At 32.0% G+C, this 21298-nt stretch overlaps 2 protein-coding genes across 2 annotated transcripts in view; one reads left to right on the top strand and one right to left on the bottom strand.

Moving 5' to 3' along the window:
* The window catches only part of LOC105133428 (cytochrome P450 71A1-like), a 6251-nt gene extending 4357 nt beyond the window's left edge, over positions 1–1894 (top strand). The window contains exons 2-3 of the mRNA XM_011037428.1: positions 1–870; positions 1061–1894. The exon at positions 1–870 is cut by the window's left edge and continues 1 nt beyond it. Of these exons, the coding sequence (XP_011035730.1) occupies positions 1–870; positions 1061–1690 (1500 nt within the window). The 3' untranslated portion in view covers positions 1691–1894. The remainder of the gene's footprint in view (positions 871–1060) is intronic.
* A 9591-nt stretch (positions 1895–11485) lies between these two features.
* Positions 11486–13604, bottom strand: LOC105133427 (putative receptor-like protein kinase At1g72540). The gene is made up of 5 exons (XM_011037425.1): positions 13118–13604; positions 12879–13014; positions 12568–12704; positions 12344–12467; positions 11486–12260 (listed from the first exon to the last, which is right to left on the bottom strand). Exons 1-5 carry the CDS (start codon positions 13481–13483, stop codon positions 11671–11673), a joined length of 1353 nt encoding a protein of 450 aa, XP_011035727.1. The 5' UTR covers positions 13484–13604; the 3' UTR covers positions 11486–11670.
* Positions 13605–21298: the final 7694 nt, after the last annotated feature.

Below are 21298 nucleotides of genomic sequence, written 5' to 3'. Positions count from 1 at the left end.
GCCACTGTATCCCTTATCCTGCTAGCCAGCCGTCTCCGCCGCCGCAAACTCAACCCACCACCTGGCCCAAAACCCTGGCCCATAATTGGAAACCTCAACCTCATAGGCGAACTCCCACACCGTTCCCTCCATGCCCTCTCCCAAAAATATGGCCCCCTTATGCAAGTCCAGTTTGGATCATTCCCAGTTGTTGTTGGCTCTTCCGTTGAAATGGCAAAAACCATCCTCAAAACCCATGATGTTATCTTCTCTGGCCGCCCCAAAACAGCTGCAGGCAAATACACCACATATAATTACTCAGATATTACATGGTCTCCGTATGGACCTTATTGGCGTCAAGCGCGTAAAATGTGCTTAATGGAACTTTTTAGTGCTAAGCGCCTTGAGTCATACGAGTACATTCGTGTAGAGGAGTTGAAAGCACTCCTTAAAACTCTTCACAAATCAAGTGGCAGGCCTATTAATCTAAAAGATCACCTTGCAGATGTGAGTCTTAATGTAATTAGCCGCATGGTGTTAGGAAAAAAGTACACTGTTAAGAGTTCTGAAAATGAGAAGGAGATAGTGACACCACAGGAGTTCAAGGAAATGCTTGATGAGTTGTTCTTGCTTAATGGGGTGTTGGATATCGGGGACTCAATCCCTTGGGTTGCTTTCTTGGATTTGCAAGGACACATTAAGAGAATGAAGGTTTTGTCCAAGAAGTTTGACAAGTTTATGGAGCATGTGTTGGATGAACACGAAAGTAGGAGAAAGACAGAAGACAAGAATTGGGAGCCCAAGGATATGGTTGACGTCCTTTTGCAGCTTGCTTCTGATCCTAATCTTGAGGTCAAGCTTGAAAGACATGGTGTCAAGGCATTTTCACAGGTACGGCGTTTATTTTCTAACTGTTGGTCTTTAATTACGTTGATTGACCCTACAATGCTTAGGTCAGTCCAACGAAGAGGGAAAAATGCCTCACTTGCACTAGTATCTATCTTTGGTCACTTTCTTGATGATAACCATGGACCACAGCAATTTTAACAACATTAACAATATAAAATTCATTAATTCTCAGGACTTGATTGCTGGTGGCACTGAGAGCTCTGCAGTGACCGTGGAATGGGCAATCTCAGAAATCTTGAGAAAGCCAGAGGTTTTTGAGAAAGCATCCGAGGAGCTAGATAGGGTAATTGGAAGAGAAAGATGGGTGGAAGAGAAAGACATGGTTAATTTGCCATATATATATGCCATTGCCAAGGAGGTTATGCGTTTGCACCCTGTGGCACCAATGTTAGTCCCTAGAGCAGCACGAGAGGATATCAACGTTAATGGCTACGACATTAAAAAAGGATCTCGTGTCCTTGTTAATGTATGGACAATAGGAAGAGATCCCAAGGTTTGGGACAAGCCTGATGAATTTTGCCCTGAGAGATTCATTGGTAATTCTATTGATGTTAGAGGTCATGATTATGAGCTATTGCCATTTGGAGCTGGAAGGAGGATGTGTCCTGGATATCCTTTAGGACTAAAGGTGATTCAAGCAACTTTGTCGAATCTTCTTCATGGATTTAAATGGAGATTACCTGATGGCGTGAGGAAGGAGGACTTGAGCATGGAGGAAATCTTTGGCCTCTCCACACCGAAAAAATACCCCCTTGTTGCTGTCGCCGAGCCTCGTCTTCCAGCTCATGTTTACCCCAAGTAACTTGTTTCCAGGATATCCACTTCAAATAATTGATGCTGGGGTTTCAATAATTTCTTTTTGTAATGCTGTGATCATAGTACTGTGCTAGCTTTGGTGGCACTTATATAGTGAAAGGTGTATTCTATTTGTACTTGCAATCCCTATCAATAACATGTTTCCGTTGCTTATAATATTAATACACAATACTTTAATTTCCTCCTCTTACTTTCATTTCGAAGGCTAGAAATGGATTTGTGTTTGATGGGAAATATAATTCGCCACCAGGAACTGTACATCACATGAGGAAACAGAGCAGGCAGAAAGGTAGACACAGAGAAGCTCCAAGAATATGCCTAAAAATTTGTTTGACAACGCACGGAGCCAGGTGCAGTTGGGAGATAAACTCCTATCGATAAACCCCGTTTGTTTTTTAGTTTCAAAATCGTTTTTGAAACAAATTGAGCGGTCAAAAGAGAGAGTGATCGAGTAGTAAGAATGCAAGCCACAAGCAAGTCGAAGAAGAATGCATGTGGAAATCACGAGGAAGAATCAAAGAAGGAGAGACATACAATAACATGGACTCAACAAGAGTTTTAGCATCTATCTGATTGATTTATTGGAGTGCAGGAGGATGGTTGGTATACTTCAGCAGCAGATTAGCCAGCATCTATGGGGCTGAAAAGTCAGACAGCCATACACTATAAACACTAATCCTCTTTTATATTTAATTACATCTAATCAATCCTTGAAATTCTATGCGTCTCTAATGTATCTTTTCGCCAGATTTAGGTCTTCAAAACTAATGGAAATACATCACGTGACTTGCATTTAATAAAATTTAGATTTTTTACATCCAAAATTACTTTCGTTAAAAGATGGAGAGTAAGATTTGAGATTCTAATTAGGTTTCAATAAATTGAGATTTAGTAAGTTGTACATGTAAGTTATTTCACATGTGGCAAGTTTTGAGATAGAACAAAACAATTCTTGCATTTTTAATTTTTTTTAATGATGTGTATTTTGGATATATAAAATATACACTCGATGATGTGCAAATCATGTGATATAGATTTTAAAAAATAGATTAAATGCAATAAAATATACAAAGATAGGTATGAAACTACCTTTACAATACTAGTACAATACTAGGAATCTTGTAATCATTTCTTTTAAACCCAAGGTTCTCTTTACAATGAGATATTAAATTATAACAATTTAATCCAAATTTGATAGATCCCCTCTAGCCCTGATTCGACCTGAATATATAATTATTTTTTTATTTGATGGATAAGGGGTAGTATATAGATATTTTAAAACCCATTTAAAATTTATCTAAACTTAGCTCAAAATATATATTTGTAGAACTATAGATATATTGTATAACATTTAGGTATTTTTTTATACAATGTCATACACACACTCTTGGAACACACACACACCCCCGACTTAGTGGTTAGGTGAGGGCATTACCTTTTCTTTAAAGACCACTTGTTGGTTTCTCGTTTTCTTAAGAGTTAGTAATACATGATATATTTATCCATACCTGGGCATCGACGACAAGAGATTGATAGGTGAAGAAATGGTTGGCATTTTGGAAAATGGTTTATTTATGCATAAAAATCCGAGCCCTAAGGCACATGATCATCCCATAAAGAACAATGGAGTCGATTCCCTTTTAGCGTTGTGTTCACATGTGTAGGTTTTCGCCACTTAGCTACAAGAAGGTGTTTGGTATGCCAAATGTGCTAATTACGTAGAGCCAAGGTGCTGGTTGATTTTCAGCTTTGTTTATCAGCTAAAACTAGATTATATATATATATATATATATATATATAAATTTAAAGGGACGTACCTATATTAATATGATACATTCAGAAAAAGTTCATGATTTTTATGTACATTTATGCCAAAGCCTGGCCCAAAAAAGGAAGTAAACTTGTTTAACTACCATATCAATTTATGAAAAGTTGAGTTAGTGTAGTGAGAAAGAAATTGGAAATTCTCTACTTGTGAGAGTCCATATTCGAGATTTGATGGAGGCGGAAATATTGTCAATATTCAACGTTATTATTTATTTATTTATTTTGTTTCAAGGGAAGAAACAATGCTGTTTCATTTAGTAAATCAATGCATTAACTTGTCATTTACCGGTGGTTTAAAATCAATTTTTTATTATAATTGAATTTAATTATAGTATTTTATTTGAATTTAATTCATAAATAAAATAGATTTATATGTTTGAATTTGATAAAATTTAATTAATTTTGCATTTTATATTATTCTCATTACCTAAAAAATATTAGATTTTAGTTTTTTCTTTTATCATTTTAGAATTGTAAATCAGATGGTTAACCCTAATTTATTTTTATAGTATTCTTAGAAATTAAATTTTATTTAAAATTTAATTCTTAACTCTAAAAAATAAATTAGAAAATAAAATTTCATTACAAACTTTTAATTAAATTCAATTAAGAAAATTCCAAACATATTATTAGTTTTTTTTGAGATGGGTGTCTTGGAAAATTCTTGCTATCGATAAAATAGGCTGGGGCATATCTCTTTTAAGTTAAACCTAAAGCTGACTTGATTTTTTTTTTTTTTTGATTTATGTGGGGTGTCTGGGCCAGTTTACGCGCACCACGACTAATCCACACGGCCCACTGAACATCCTGCAAGCCCAGTGAACAGGTAAGGCATCGTGAGGGTAACAGGCGTGCATAGTAAGGTTCGAATCCAGATACGAAGGAAGGAACAAACTCTTCTCACCATTAGACTATAACCTTACTTGCTAAAGCTGACTTGATTGTTTACACATGATGATGCTTTTAAGTTTCATCCTTATTGAATTTGTCCATTCAATGACTTTATTTATATTTTATGATTTAACAGTAAAATATCTTGGATTCAACCTGGCTTGTGTTCCAGCCCAGCACTTCCATCACTGGACTTCTAGACCACTTTTCTCTCTTTCTTCAACCTCCTCCTTCCATTGAACGACAAATGCTGCCACACTCACCGTCATCATCAAGCAAGCATTACCTTTAACGGTGGCTCTGTGGCACCGTTACCGCCCATCATGGAGTTTCTCTTATTAAGCTCTTGTCACCGATAATTGACATGGCTGAAAAATAACATAATAAGATATGCTCATGTAGTTGGGGAGAATGAAGTTCCCCTAGAAAAAAGATGTTCAATAACAGATAATAGAAGATATTGCCTAGATAAATTGGCGAATTGACCTGATAATTAATGGTGGCGAGGAATCTACAAGATTGTGAGGAGTGTGATTACGGACTAATAAAAGTGAGATCATACAAGGTAACTTCTTGATTAGGATAGGTAACCCAGTTTTTTTAATCTCTCTCAAATATTGAGAGAAGACAAAAAAAAAATAAAAAAAAATAAAACGATCTAATAAATAAAGGAAATAAAAGTTAAAGGATTAAAATAGAAAAGCAATAAACTTGGAGGACTTATTTTTAAAAAAAGTTCCCTCTTATTTCAAAACAAAAAAAATAGAAGATAAAATAAAATAATAATTATCTTCTGGGTGGCAAACATAATCCAGATCATTATTAATTATTAGTCACATTATAAAATATCCTATAAATCTTGTTCAACAAATTAATAATCTTAAGAAATTAAAATCAACTTGAAATAATAAAAAAATTTGAACTCAAATTTTTTTTTTATGCATTTTGAAAATGAAAAAACCTAAGTTGAACTCCTCTTATTATATAAAATTATTTAATATAAAGATTGGTCTTTTTAAAAGTTATATTCAATGTCAATAACATCTTCTTCTTTTTTTTATTATCGGAAACCAACAATTTTTTTTTTCTCTCAAACCAGAAACTAACAAAAAAAAAAGGAGTTTTGGACAAAAATTAATTTTTTCCAAAACTTTAAAAATTTGAGGGACTCAATTATCATAATTAATAAAGAATGAGAACTAAGTTGAAGATTTTAAAATAGATCCAAAACACCACTTATCTTCTTCAAGAGTTCTATTTTAGTACCTTAGCTTTCAATTTCACCCCACTTAAAATTTTTATCCAAGTTAAAGTCCAATTTGGCCTTTAAAAGGCAAAAAGTTAAAAAAAAAGATGGAAAAAAAACTCATGGGCACAATAAGTCCATGGTGCCCATGAGTAGTCCACAGTCTGTGGGAAACAATATTTCCACGTGCTTTTTAGAGTATTTATAACAACAAGACCAACAACACTGTGTGCTAAACTGTTAGCAAAAATAACAATTTCTCAAGGTTTTGATAAGTTGGTGGAGTTCCAGCTAGTTTAATTCATATGGAGTGAGCACCCATGATAATCCTGACGGTTTGATTGAAAGAATTATCGAGTGAGCACCCATTGGTAGTCAAACCATTGAGAACAAGTTTCAATCACCTGTACTTAAATGACATTATATTACTTGGTAATGTGTAGTTTATAGTAATTGTTAATATCCAAGACTTTAAATTAATTACTAAGAAACTATGTCTCGTTACATAATCATCGATTAGGAAGAGATGATAATGGCACAAAATCTTTATGTCTATTCGCTTATCCTTTTTGCATATTTTGTCCAGTTTTTGGCTTGAGACTTGCTTTGTGCCATAAATGCAGCGAGGAAGAAGCAAAGAAATATATGTCCTCTGTTTCCACCAGTACCACTAAGCTTTTGGTTGCTAAGTCGAAGAATATTTGACTTGCAAGAAAAAATGTAACTTTTCTCTAATTCCCTCTATTTGTTTTACTTGTAACATGCTTCATTTCACAAATTTCAGTGTGTTCTCTCTTTTTTGGCTTAAATATAACAGGTTTTTGGCTGCAGCTCTGCCTAATGTCAAATGGGTTCTGCCAGGTTTTTATCAATGTCAAGGTGGGAAAAAGAGAGAGGCAATGTTCATGTGCATTATCCTTATTTTAAGTGCATTAATTAGCTTGATTTTAAGGCAGCAAGCTATAGTTTCTGCTAGTGATTGATGCATGTTTTTCAGGTCTAATTGCACTTGGTTTCCTCGGATTATGGCTGGAAATTGTTTGAACATATGCATATCGCATACCACTAATCTTCATTCTGAATGAATTGGCAAAAGATGCAACTGTTTTTCATTTCCACACTAAAACAATGATCTTGGCAATTTAATGGTTTCAACTAGCAATATAGTTTTCAAATATTATATATTTTCCTTTGTCTTTTTACGTTTAGTTGGTTTTTTGAATGAAGTTGTGGACTATGTATGTATGGAGCATTGAATCACTCACAGCCGGATTGCAAAATGTGGTGGAAACCAGGCCAAAAAACCGATGTTGCTTTTGTCAAAAGATGAGGCACCATCATTGCTGAGGAAGCTCAACTGCATTCACTTGGGTTATGGCTGCTGCTACAAGTTGAATCATTTTCTATCTGGGGAAACCACGTATTCTAACAAATGTGCAGTTGTTCACGGAACGGTTTTCAGTTTGAATATTTTCCTCTCCATTTCTGGCTATAAATTTGCTGTAATTTTGAATGTTAGAAAATATTCTACTGATGTAGCAGTAGCTCCAATTATTTTGAATGACTGTGTTTTTATACATGATAAATGAGACAGTGGAAATCTAGTCTGATCTTTCAAACATTATATCAATTCAAACATTATATCAATCCTATATATAATGTTTGAAAGATCAAATTAGAATATGAAAATAAGGTTGTGTCAAAATCCGAAATTTAGAACTGTCTGCTGGCAAGGCAATTCGAGGTGAGCACATTGATTCGTTGTTTTACAGATGGTTTGATGGCCCTCCTTCTGGAACCAAACTAGAGTGATTCTACCTGTGTTTGAAGTCTTCCAACACCAATATGCTTCCCTGAAGGTCATAGTATATAACTGTCCCGGTGTTGAACTGCCCGCCGTCTGTCGCCGCATTTTGTCATACCACGTTCCCTTCAATTTTTGCATCCATTGGAAGTGTTGTTCTGTGATCTTAGTTTTTAGTTTTATCAGGGTGATTTTACTATAATTTCTGTGATCTTAGTTTTTAGTTTTATCAGTAACTAAATTAAACCTAAAAGATTTGGTGATCTTACTAAAAGACTGTTCTGTTCTTTTCAGTCCTTCAAGCTTCTTCTTCTTTTTCTTTGTAATTTTATCTTTGCACACCGGTCCTTCAAGCTTCTTCTTCTTTTTTTTTCTTTTTTTTTTAAATTTTATCTTTGCACACCCCAATGTTTTGGATTTTGATCCTAGAATTTGTTTCAATTACTTTGCCATGAGATTCTCAGGGTATCAAAAAAAGTCTCCATGTTCGATTCATCAATTTTAAAAAAACAAATTTGACCCTATTGATTGAAAAATATTCACGATTCAATGGCCCAAATTGAAATTACAGGTGAAACGAAGGGCTTTGTTACCTTTTCATCCTACTTTATTTTTCACCTTGAGATTTTGTCGAACTTTTCTTGTTTCTATTTAGTTTGAAAATTATTCTTTTTGGTTAAAAATTTCATTTATGTTATATATTAATCATTGAATTTAAGGTAGAAAATAATTTTTAAAAAATAATTTTTCAATTTTTTTTATATTTATTTGCTATTAGAAAAATTGATAAATAGAAAATATTTTTTAAAAATTAGAAAAAATTTATAAATATCATATTATTTGCTGATTATAATAAATTTGATTCTCAAACTTTTAATTGCTATATATTTTGTTTTGAATCTTTTGTTTTTAATTTTACCCCTTAAAATTTGATTTTATATTAACTTTGGTTCTTATTTTTATTTGTTTTTTTGCTATTTTTTAATTGAAATTTTTTTATCTATAAAATTTGACATTTATTTTTTTAATTATTATTTATTTTATTTGAAATAATTTATGAAAGTGTAGTTATTATTATTTTAATTTCATTATTTTTTAATTTTTTATCTGTTATATTTGATCTTTATTATTTTGATTGTTATTTATTTTATTTGAGATAATTTATAAAATTAGATTTTTTTAATTCTATTTTCATTCAATTTTTAAATTTATAAGATTTATTTCTTATTATTTTAATAATAAATAAATAAAAATATTCAATTAACTACATTCTGCCAACTAAAATAATTGATCTTAATATTAACATATTATATTTAACGAGAAAAGTTTGATAGTGATAATTTCTTTTTATATATACATGAAAAGATAGATCAAGTCTGTTTAGATTTTTTTTATTTATATGATTTTTAGTTCTTGAGCGATGTATGGAAGTTTTATGGTTTTTTTTAAATAATAAAACCAACTTAAAAATAAACTTTTTAAATTTTTAAATATTGAATTGTTATTTTTGGTGATTAGAGTTAACAACCTTTTATTCGTTCAAAAATAAAAAAAAGTATAATTTTAAAAGGTAACTCATCTAGTTAAATTTTAAATTTATTTTTTAAAATTACTAAAAATTTATATAACCGTTAATTTTAAAGTTCTTACAAAAAAATTTATATAACCGTTAATTTTAAAGTTTTTATAAAAATTAAAATATATATAAATTAATTCAAATATTTATGTTAATTAAAAAAACTATAGCATGTCATTTATTTAAAAAAACAAATTAATAAAAAAAAAACTCAGTTGCATGCCTAGGCTTCTTGGCCTAGGCTGACTTAGGCTTTTTAATTAAAGCCGAGCACGTGAGCCCCCTTTATAGGGCTTCGCTTTCAACGTTACCCACCCGTGCATATAAAGTGTTTTAGTTTATTTTTTTTATTTAATTTATTTTTTTTAAATAATTAATTTTAAATGTTATAATTTATAAATATATTAATTTACTAAATTAATTAATGATATGTCTTATATATTATTTTATCAAATACAATTCAATTTTGACTTTATTTTTAATAAGATTATAACAATTTTTGATGTAATATAAACAAGTCTTTTTACATTTCATCATTATCTTTCTAAAATTATATATAGTTGATTGTGTGTTTTTTTATTATCATTTAATTAAATAAAAATTATTTAAAAAAATAATATTATTAAATCAATTAAATTTATAATCTAAATTATTAATTCGATGAGTTAGCTTAATTTAATAAAAAAAATATAATTATTTTATATTAAAAAAAAACTTTCTTGTACATATCAAATTTTAAGTTAATAATTAAAAAATTTATACTATCTTCACATCAAACTTTGAGTTTATATTTGAAAAAAATTACTTGCAAATAAAAAAGATATTAACATGTACTTTTTTTTTACATTGAAATTTTTTTTCCGGTATGACCTGCAATGAATAACGAGCTCGTTGCCTAGTGATAGCTAATGGAGATTTTTAGTAATTACTTTTGAAAATATTACCCAATTGCCTGCTGCTGATGAATCGATCTAAATGGATGAATTTTTTTAATAGTTATTTTAGTAGATAATATGTGTAGATATATATATATATATATATATATTGCTTTTTTATTTTATATTTATAAATAAATAATACTTGAATAATAAATACCTAAATAAATATTCAAAACTGTATTACACAATTGTTTTCTCTAGATATATAATGGATATGATATAGACTCGAGCAATGGAAATTATTGTCATCCCAATATATCGGCGATCACCTTTCATCTGACTCAACTTTTGGTGGGTTGGTGGGAGTGATGAACAATGAATCTGGTTCAAACTAAGTGCGGTCTGCAAGACTACTGCCATGGAATTTGTAGCGTAGATTTTGAACAGGTCAGATGAATTCCTTCTCTCTTGTTTGAACTTAATAGAATGGTCTCTTTCCGGTGTTCGGTAGTGCTATGATACATGCCTACAGTCTTCGGTCAAAAATCGTAGGTAAGCAATGCGGTTTAAGAGTTTCAACTTTCGATCAATTGCAGTCAAGTTCTCCTTAGAAAATCGTGTTTCTAGGGCTGGTATGTTTTTTGTTCCTTTTCTCTTGTTTTTTCGTTTCACCGGAAGGCTAGCGCCCGACGGTCCTGGATCAACAAAATAAGGGTGCCGCCACAGGATGTTAGGCATGGTTGCGCTGCCTCGACCGCCCATCATGTATATATGCTAAAGATAACTAGGAACATAACACAACACGCACGCACCTCTCACATAGAATATTCAAAGACATTTCATCGTTTTCTATATATTATGATTTTCTATGATAAGTGTTCTATATTGTATAAAAAGAATTTGTCTTGCAGGAGTACGAAAGAGCCGTGAAAAGGTCAAACTTATTTTTAGATTCTTCGACTCCATTAACTGACCTCACCAAATTTTAAGATTTTCGATCATGCCTTGAGATTGGCAATCGCAAGTTTTATTGCCGGATAAGAAAAAGAAAACAACCTATTATCAACCACTAGGCAGGCTGGTACATAGGTACCCCGTGAAAAAGACAAGCACCGAGATTTTCTAATCTCTATTTTTCTTTTCTAAAATAACACTTTTTAAGAGGTTTTTTTAAATGAAATTTTAGATTTACTATCATCAATTTTTTTTTTAACTTAGTGTTGTTGTGCATACCTTGAGTTTTAAAATTAATAATATATAAATTTTTAATAATTTAAAATTTATAAAATTTAAGCTAATAATTTTTAAAAAATAAATTTAAAATCTAATCAATTAAACTATATTTTTTAAAATTATTCATAATAAATTTTCAATCTATAACTGGAGTAACCATCTTAATACACTATTATTAGTATGCTTCAAAGAAGATCGAAAGGGGTTTAAATGAATCTTTTTGTAGGAAAAGAATGTACTTAGAAACAACTCGTAGTTGTTTCTATGTGAGAGTATGAACTATGGAACTAGTTGTCACGGTTCAAAGTCAGCAATTCTGGCTAAACCGAGTATATTATTAAGCGTGAACCTGTATAATTATGAGAGTACAAGATATCCTGAGCACACACCAAACCACCCCTGCATGGAAACTCCCTCGGGGAAGAAAAAAAAGAGTAAAAAAAAGGAAGGTAACCCAAATGTACAGAATGCTGATCAGTAAAGCTGATCTATGCCTATTTGCGAATTTCCTCTAGTTCCTGGGAAAGTACAAACCAGTTCCTAAGGTTTTATACAAAGCTGTATCGGAATACGCAGCTCTATACTTCAATGACTTCACCCTACGTCTGTGCCGGCGACCTCTTTGATTGTGTTCACAGCCCTTCTTTTTAATCCCCGCCTCCTTTCCTTCACATTTGTTTCCGTTTTTGATCTCGTCATATTCATTTTTGCCTTCGTTTCCCTTCTTTTCTACACCACCAAGGATTTTGCCTTCAGTTGGAACAATATACACAAAGGTTCCAGTTGGAGTGTCTGTTAAGTCAAGTAACTGCTCCAAGGTCCTGACAACAGTACTCATAGTTGGTCTTGATTTGGAATGGTGACTCAAACACTGGTAAGCCAATCCTGCTGCCTTTCTCGCACCCTCGGTCGAATACTGGCCTTCAAGTCTTGGGTCCATGATTTGTTCTAGCTTACGGGGATCCTTCAACTGCGGTCTTGCCCACTTTACTAGGTTCTGCTCTCTATTCGGAAGGTTCTTGTCCAGGGATCGTCTACCAGTAAGAAGCTCTAAGAGTACCACTCCGAAGCTGAATACATCACTCATGGTTGTTAAATGACCTGAGAAATACCATCACTGTTAATTAGTCATGCCAAATCTTCCTACTACTATTGATAGTGAAAACATCAGCTTGAATGATCACCTGTCATTATGTATTCCGGAGCAGCATAGCCTTCAGTTCCCATAACACACGTTGTAATGTGTGTGTCATCTCCTTCAGGACCATCCGTTGCCAGGCCAAAATCTGAAAGCTTTGCATTATAGTCCTGAGATACGAACATGTCTAATTTTGTTAGAACGTAACTCTGAAACCAAGAGCAGTATGTTTGCAATACATTAAATTAATGCTGGAAGAGAAATGATTACCGAGTCTAACAAGACATTTGAAGCCTTAAAATCACGATATATGACTGGTTTTTCTTCTTCATGGAGGAAGGCAAGCCCTTTCGCTGCTCCAACTGCAATCTTTAGTCTTGTTAACCAAGGCAAGGCTGCAGAATATCCTGCGTCAATTCAAACACGTCAAGAACATACATATGCAACCGCGAATGGGATCAAAGAAACATTTCTAGCGTGGTATTTCTTTCGATAATGTGGATTAATACGAAGCTGATGGTTTATCTAATCCATTAGAAATTAAATTTATTTATGCAGTATTCCAATAAGGGAATACATACTGCAAAATAGTTTGTCCTCTAGGTTGCCTCGCTCTACGTATTCATACACAAGAAGCCGATGCTCATCCTCGCAGCAGTAGCCGATCAAGTTCACAAGATGGCGATGCTTCAATTGCCCAAGAAAGATGACTTCAGCCTACAAAATTGAAAACACTGGTCATGCTCTCAGGTTTTCATCAGAAAATCTAAAGATTCTAGGCCACTCCATGGACTATATTGAATTAACTCTAATTGCTTACCAGCCACTCTCTGTGTCCTTGAGAGCCATCCGGATCCAATGCCTTGACAGCCACAGGCTGAGCCTTTAATCCCGGCCTGAGCTTGTCGTCAATGAAACCTTTGTATACAGCTCCAAATCCACCTTCCCCCAGATAATTGCTTTTTGAGAACTCATGTGTTATTGTTCTTAACTCTTTCAGAGCGAAAACATGAAGGTTAAATATAGAACTGGAAAGGTCACTGAATGAGATTGGCGAACCAGGATTGCTAAAGTCTGATATTGATAGTCTCTGGGAACATATTTGTTTTGGCTCTGGGTAGGATGAGCTCTCGCTTTTGAAACATCCTGGGAGTATTGATTTCCATGTGAACTTTTTGAGAACCATTTTGATCTAATATCTATTCAAGGCATATCCTATAGGCTTCCGTCTGAAGTTTGTTGTGTATATATACGACCTTTCCTGGATTACTCAGTACTGCTGGCTACATTATTTTATGAGAAAAGTGAAGGAATCTGAGTGTATTTGACCGGCAGTTGAGGTATGTCAGTCGTCGGGCCTCTTCTGCTTGAAAGCTCACTTTCTACGGCTCTTATGTCTAACCTCCTCCCCGTCTCTGTTTCTCTTGGAAAAGCTTATGTAACCTAAGATTTTCCCATCTCTACGATAGACGCTTGAACGGGATTTATCCTGCAGCATGCATCAACAATTTATCATTTACGAAAAAACAAAGACAAGAAAATCTTGAAGGCTAACCGTCAGGGTTGTAGGGCAGGTCAAGTGCGAGGATGTGCCCGCTCTGGTCATGATTCATGAAACAATAGGCTCTTTGTAATTCTAAATCGATCAATATATATTATAGATTCCAAATGCGGATCTACAAAGCTAAATGGGCCTGGTTGACTTGGAATAAATAGGTTAGGTTTGGGTTTAAAAGTGTAGTAATAGTTATTTTTTAAAATATTTTTTATTTAAAAATTTATTAAAGTAGAATTATTTTATATTTAAATTTTATTTTTCATATTAATACAATAATCTAAAAACATAACAAATAAAAAAACTTAAATTTTTGTGAAAACACAAAAACAAACTTTCACTTTGCATCCCTATTACTTAATTCTAATTATGATTAACATCTATAATATGATAAACCCATCTGGGTTTTCTTTTTTCTATAAATTTCATTTTGTATTAAGCTAGTCATTATTAAGATGGTCACCACTAGCCAACTAGCTCCGCCGGCTCAAATCGCATGGCCGGTTCTCTAGCAAATTGATATGTGATTTGTTTTCGATTTTGAGGTCCTTGATATGACAACCTATAATAGAGCAGACGTGGATTTAAAAAGTGTTAAAAGAATATTTGGAAGAGGAGTAGAGGTGTTTTTTTTTATTTTAAAAAATTATTTTTAATATTAGTATATTAAAATAATTTAAAATTAAATTTTTTTTAAAAAATATTAGAACACAAATGATGCTGCTTATTCCATGGCTATGTTGTTTAATAGTTTATTTAATTTGTAAATTAGGAACGTAGAGACCCTTCTATCCAAATCTCTACATCATCTGCCTCTTAATTTCTCGGAAAAAAAGTAATTAAGTTTTTTCCACCCTAAATCAACATCAGTATCATCATCGATCAACCCATCAAGATATTGAATTGAGCCTTGTTTACACGGTCCCCGCCAAGAATTGTGAGGAACGACAGAAGGACTGGAATTGCAATATCTTAGCATAGATTAAACTAAATTAAGTTTATTAATGTGCCCTGCTTTGGGCTGTCCTTTTCAAACCTTCAAAATCCCCCATGAAGGTTTAGATCAAGTCGCTTCAAAATTTCAAGAGCTTTAAACTATATATATATATAAAGGACCGCAAACATAGCTTTTAGCTCATGTAGCAAGTTAAGGAAAAATCTTGCATGCTCTACCTTTAAAATTATAAAATTAAGGGTATAGAAACGTTGACACCCCATCAGCAACTCCTGCAAAAGATTATTAAAAAGAAAGCTTGCAAAAAAAATAATTAAGGAATTCAATTTCAAGATAACCCAGAATTATACGATGAAATAAAAATAAAAATAAAAATAAAATATAATTAAAAAATTACTCGAGTCAGCTATAATTAGAATATCAAACCCATGAGCCAAGTTGTGAGGTCAGAATAACACCATATAAAGCAAATAAAAATATTACAATATTCAATTCTCAACAATCCAAACATAAAAGGATAAAATAAAAAAAAAATCAATTAACAAAGAGGTAAAAAACACAAGCAAACCAAAGCAAGTTCATCAAGCCCGGCGAGTCAACTCATGTGAGCGGGATAGCCTAATAGAAGGTAAAATAGAAAAAATTATGAAGCTCAAATTCTCAAACTAAGCCAATGCACTACCAAAATTTTTAAATTTACTAACAGAATTTTATGTCGATATCTATATTCGCAATCCATCGGCACAAAGCTGACTAGTGCGCTCATGTATGGAATAACCCATCAAAAAACTATCATTGGTGATTTGTGATCTATTGATGAGTCTGTCGATAATGATTTAACAGATGTATTTATTGATGGATAAAACGCACAAAAAAAAACTTTACTATTATGCCTATATTTTCATCGCTCATAGACAAAAAAACCATATGGCATTCCATCGTTGATTTTTTTCATCTATCGGTATATCCATTGATGAATTTGAATATAATCGTCAAACAAATCGTTTGTTATTTCATCGGTAAGTAAACAAATACAATGATATTTGTTGTAATTTTTTTCTAACTCTCTAAAATATACTGATGAACTATGTTCATCGGTAACCCCGTCAATAATAATTTAGAAATATATTTAATAATGTTTATTGGATTAGATAGTGTGAAATTAATAAAACCCTGAATTTCATTACAATAATTTATCTTACACAACTTTTTAAGTGAATCTTAATACATTCATGAACGATCTTCTATTACTTATGTCAAACCTCTATAAAATATTGATGACAAAATTTATTAATTAATTACGTCAACTAAATAAATAACAGAACATTGGTTTAACTTAAATTTATTCAGACTATGTTAATAGTACAACTAATTCATTATCAATTATCTATATAAATTTAAATTTCTATAAATTTTTCAAAAATCTCAACTCAACAATAAAATTAACAAAATATAAAATGAACTTGTTAAATAAGTCATTATTTATTTCATTAGAAAACACATAAGTCACAAATTCAAATTAATTTTCATCAATTTACAAACAAACATAATTTTATAAAATCTCAAACAAACTCTAACATGTACAAATTATACATTCATACAATAATTTTCTATGAAAAAAGTTATAAAATAAGTAAACACACAAATAAAATATATATACTACAAAAATATGCATGAAAAATTAACATTTTAAAATTAAGTTCAAATAAAATATTGGTAGTTTTGTTTACTTAAAATAAAAAATCCTCAATAAAATTTGAATCAAAACAGGGATGCTAATAAACTGAGTGTTGGGATAGCCAAATTTATAGTGGAAGATTTATTTGTGATAAAATTAGGGGGTGTTGTTTGTTGCAGAGAGAAATAGCAGAAGAAGAAGAAATGGGAGGGGGAGAGAGAGAGGAGAGTTGTTCGTCATGTCATAAATTAAATATTACTGATGGTTTTATTGAAGAATTGAATCGATGGATTTAAATCCATCAGTAATTATGCCTATAAAAATAACATGTCATTGTACTTGTTGGCTTTTTTTATTCATTCTTTTCTTACCAAGAGAATATTTTCATCAGTGTTTACTGATGGATATGACAACAACATATTTAATTGGAAAAATTCACCACAATATACCTATAAAAATATTACATCGGTGTGTTCATTTGTATTTGCTAGTTTTATGGTAGTGATGTTCAAGGATAAATTTTAAAAAATAAATCAATTTTAAATTGAGTATTGACTAAATGATATAGCATTTCTCTGACAACATGAGATCCTAAAAACAAATCACAAAACTAATCCCAAATCAATGCAATATTAAAGAATTGAATTAAAAAAAACTTTATTTGTGATAAAATTAGGGGGTGTTGTTTGTTGCAGAGAGAAATAGCAGAAGAAGAAGAAGAAATGGGAGGGGAAGAGAGAGAGGAGAGTTGTTCATCATGTCATAAATTAAATATTACAGATGGTTTTATCAAAGAATTGAATTGATAGATTTAAATCAATCAGTAATTATGTCTGTAAAAATAGCATGTCATTGTACTTGTTGACTTTTTTTATTCATTCTTTTCTTTCCAAGAGAATATTTTCATCGGTGTTTACCGATGGATACGACAACAACATATTTAATTGGAAAAATTCACCACAATATACCTATAAAAATATTACATCGGTGTGTCCATTTGTATTTACTAGTTTTATGGTAGTGATGTTTAAGGATAAATTTAAAAAAATAAATCAATTTTAAATTAAATATTGACTAAATAATATAGCATTTCTCTGACAACTTGAGATCCTAAAAATAAATCACAAAAGTAATCCCAAATCAATACAATATTAAAGAATTGAATTAAAAAAACTAAAAATCAAAATAAAAAACAAAAACAAAATACAAAAAAAAAAAGAGAGAAGAGAAGAAATCACTATGCAAACTCACAGTAATCTCTCTTATAATACACAGTGAAAATATGAATTCTTTTAGTTTTTGTCTTAATATATTATTAAATCAGACCAATACAACTACGAGACAAGATTAACATAGAACAAGTAGTCCCATGGACACAGACAAACAATCCAGGATGGCTTGTAATCATGATAGCTTGGTCTGAGTATTTGATTGAAGCTTCAAATTCAATCTAGAAAGCTGATTCAGGAACCCTACATCCTAGAAAGCTGATTCAGGAACCCTACATCCTATAAATATCAAGAAGCCAGCAAATGTCTTTTTTATTTCAAAATTCATTTTTAAAATGAGTTTTCAATTTTGCTTTTTTTTTTTTATTCAGCTCACAGTCACGATTTTCATGTGTATATCATTTACATCATAAAGAGGTTAATGTGGTTGCTAGCACATGTTTGCAATTTGCAAACTTCTACGTATCAAAAACAAACCTCTAAATCTCCTAGTAAACTACTTGAAGATTGTCAATTGTTTTTTTTTTATAAATTGCATGAACTGGTCTCCTAGTAAACTTGAAGATTGTCAATTGTTTTTTTTTTTTTATAAATTGCATGAACTGATATGTAACAAAATATATAAAAGAGAAACTTACCTAATCTTGATCCCCGCAGATGTCAAAATAATGGCTTTTGGCATAGCATTTTTTTTTAAAAAATAAAAATTTGGAGGATAAATAGTTGTCTTTGATATTTTTTTTCTTGTTCAAAAATACAGTTCAAATTGTATTTTTTTAATTTAATTTTTTTTATTTAAATTTAATTTTTTATATTTTTAGATTGTTTTAATACACTAATATGAAAAGTAATTTTTAAAAAATATTATTTTAATATATTTTAAAATAAAAAATATTTTAAAAAATAACCATTATAAAACAAATATAAAATAACAATGCCCCGTCCTCGTACACAATGCTCAGCAATAAAGTGAAGTGGACAGCAAGATGGAGTTTTGGACGTAATTTAACCGATGACCTGTCCCCATCTTTGCCACGAAATTCAAACGTTATTGTTTGACATGATCAAAAGAAAGTGGACGGTGTGATTCTTCTTAAGCCTTTTTCTAACCAAAGTCTTCGTTTCATATAGCCTTGGGTGCCATGTGCTCGTCCTTGGGGTCGTCCTTCCATGACCATGTATTTTCTTCTCTGTTATTTTCTATCCACGTTTTTGTTTCGATCACATTTATCCTTTTCAGATTGAGTAAGTGCTGATAGCTAGCTTCAATTTTAGGTTCGAAGTATCGGTAATTGGTGAAATCTTTTTTTGATTTGCAAGGAGATTTAAAGCTATATAAGTAATCCATATTTCCTGGATTTTGTTTTTCGTTCTTCTCTTGTATCCATTTTTCTCTTGCTCACCAAGCCTCACTCTACTCCAAGATATATTAAGCAAGAAAATTAGGAGTTTTAACGATGGTTTTCTTGACAAGGATGTACAAGATCGCTATCTATGAAAATAAATGATAACAATTAGTGCATAAAGATTCTATCGTGTTCCTATGAGTATACAGCTCACGCCGCCCTCTTTCCTATGAATTCTTGGCCATCACAGACTCTTCACACATGACGATATTATGGTCTCCGCATAATTGCTTCTTCTTCTTCTTCTTTTTTCTTCATCATATGTTTCTTTAGTGAACGCAGCAAAATGATCAGAATAGGATGAAAAATATTGAATACGCGTTGTAATTAACAAGTGCAGGGCCCGTACAAGACTGACTTAATGTGTTCAAAGAAGAAAAGGGCCGGATTATTTTCATCATCAAAACTTAATCCTTTCCCATTGGTACTGTAAGAATATGTGATTCACGGATAAGGGGAAGATTTTTCCTCTCTTGTTGTCGAGTAAAAAGGGTACAAACATGAAGCAACCAAGAAAAAAATGCCATTCCAGTTAGGAGAAAGAAAGCATCTTCAAGATTACCTACAATGGCCCACACCGAGGTGCCAAGCGATAATTAGTTTGCTGGTAAGAACCTAGCAACGTCCTCATAAATTTCATAATCTTAATAGGCCTCCATTGTCAATGGCCATGCCATTGAGCTTTCTGTGGCGCCTTCCATAGAACTGGATGGATCCTAGAGAAGTTCCCCCCATAGAATGCCACAACACCATGAAGAAATGGCAGCTCTAGTAAGATAACACAGAATAGCCACTGTAGCATAGAAGTAAATAAACATGTATTTGTAAATAACAGCAATGATTCAGCATGTGCTGTTAATAATTCTCATGTGATAGAATTAGTTGGAAAATAGTTGAAGAAGATGTTAATAGTTAATTAGTTAGGCACTGTTGGTTAGCTAGCATAAGGAAGAACAAATACAGTGATTGTAAAGCTTGGAGGGCAAGTAATGAATGGATTGTCTTTCTTTGATGTTACTAAAATGTTCTGCGAAAAGAAAATTTCATGATTTCAAGTAGTGCGAAACACACCCTACTTAATTTAAAAGATAAAGTAAAAAGAAAATATATTTGCTGACATTGTATATGCATAATATACCACAAAAGCATGTGAAATATATTTTGTTATTATTCGAAAGGCACAGTGATCATTGGTAATCACACTGCTGGATTTCATTGAAAAGAGTTGCAACTTCTGACCAAGTTCATCCTACACAGGACCAAAACCATCACCTTTCAACTCAAGTCTATAAAACTACTAGTGTGAAAAAAAAAAAAAAAAAAGTCCATAAAACTACTAGTGTGAAATAATTTGTCAGCGCCGAATTGTCATTTTCGTTCTATTTTGGCCCGAATGGTTGGTATATCTCATATCATTAAAAAAAAAAAAAAAACAAATTCTCACCAATTCTGTCTATTCTATTCTAGATAAAAGATCAACAAAACTAAATTGTGATTTTACTATCTAAATATGCAAGGCCCTTAAAATGAGTTGACACAACAGCTCTCGGTCCAAAATGAATTGGGGTTCTAAGGATGAGCCCTTCACTTAGGGAAATTCCTTTGATTTGAAAAGGCAAGGGAAAAAAATAAAATCACAATGTTGAACCTGGGGAATGTTACCAAAATTTGTGCTCCTCAATGGGCTTGACGATCTAGCATCTCTAAAGTTGGTGAAAATAGCTTCACACGGGGAGTGCGGCTGCGCTTTGAGGGGGGAATTTCAGCACTCTTGTGATTGAAGTAAATAACTTCAGTTGAAAACGCTTGCAATCTTTTTTAAAAAAAAAAAAAATTGATCCCATATAACATCATTCAGCTTGTTTGAGCTTTTGTTCATTAAAGCTATAGTATCTAATTTTATTTATTTATTTAGCGTTGCCTCTTCTTCTTTGGAGAGTTAACGTAAAATTGAAGTCCTCATGCTGTAGATTAATCTCCCTCCCACTAGATGAAAGAAAATTATATTCTTTGTGGATAGCTACTGAAGTGAAGTCTGATTAAAGATGTTCAACTTCGAAGAGAATTCCCCCTCTGTAAGCAAAGTAGCAAATATTTCATTTTCTGATTCCCAAGATTCTAACTAAGAGAATTTCTGCTACTCTTCCCCAACGTGGAAAGGATTTAGCAGGCACTCAA

Source organism: Populus euphratica, unplaced genomic scaffold (genome assembly GCF_000495115.2).
Source record: "Populus euphratica unplaced genomic scaffold, PopEup_1.0 scaffold33.1, whole genome shotgun sequence".
In the NCBI taxonomy this organism is placed as follows: domain Eukaryota; kingdom Viridiplantae; phylum Streptophyta; class Magnoliopsida; order Malpighiales; family Salicaceae; genus Populus; species Populus euphratica.
The sequence above is the reverse complement of the archived record's forward strand: the minus strand, read 5'-3'. Positions and strand labels throughout refer to the sequence as shown.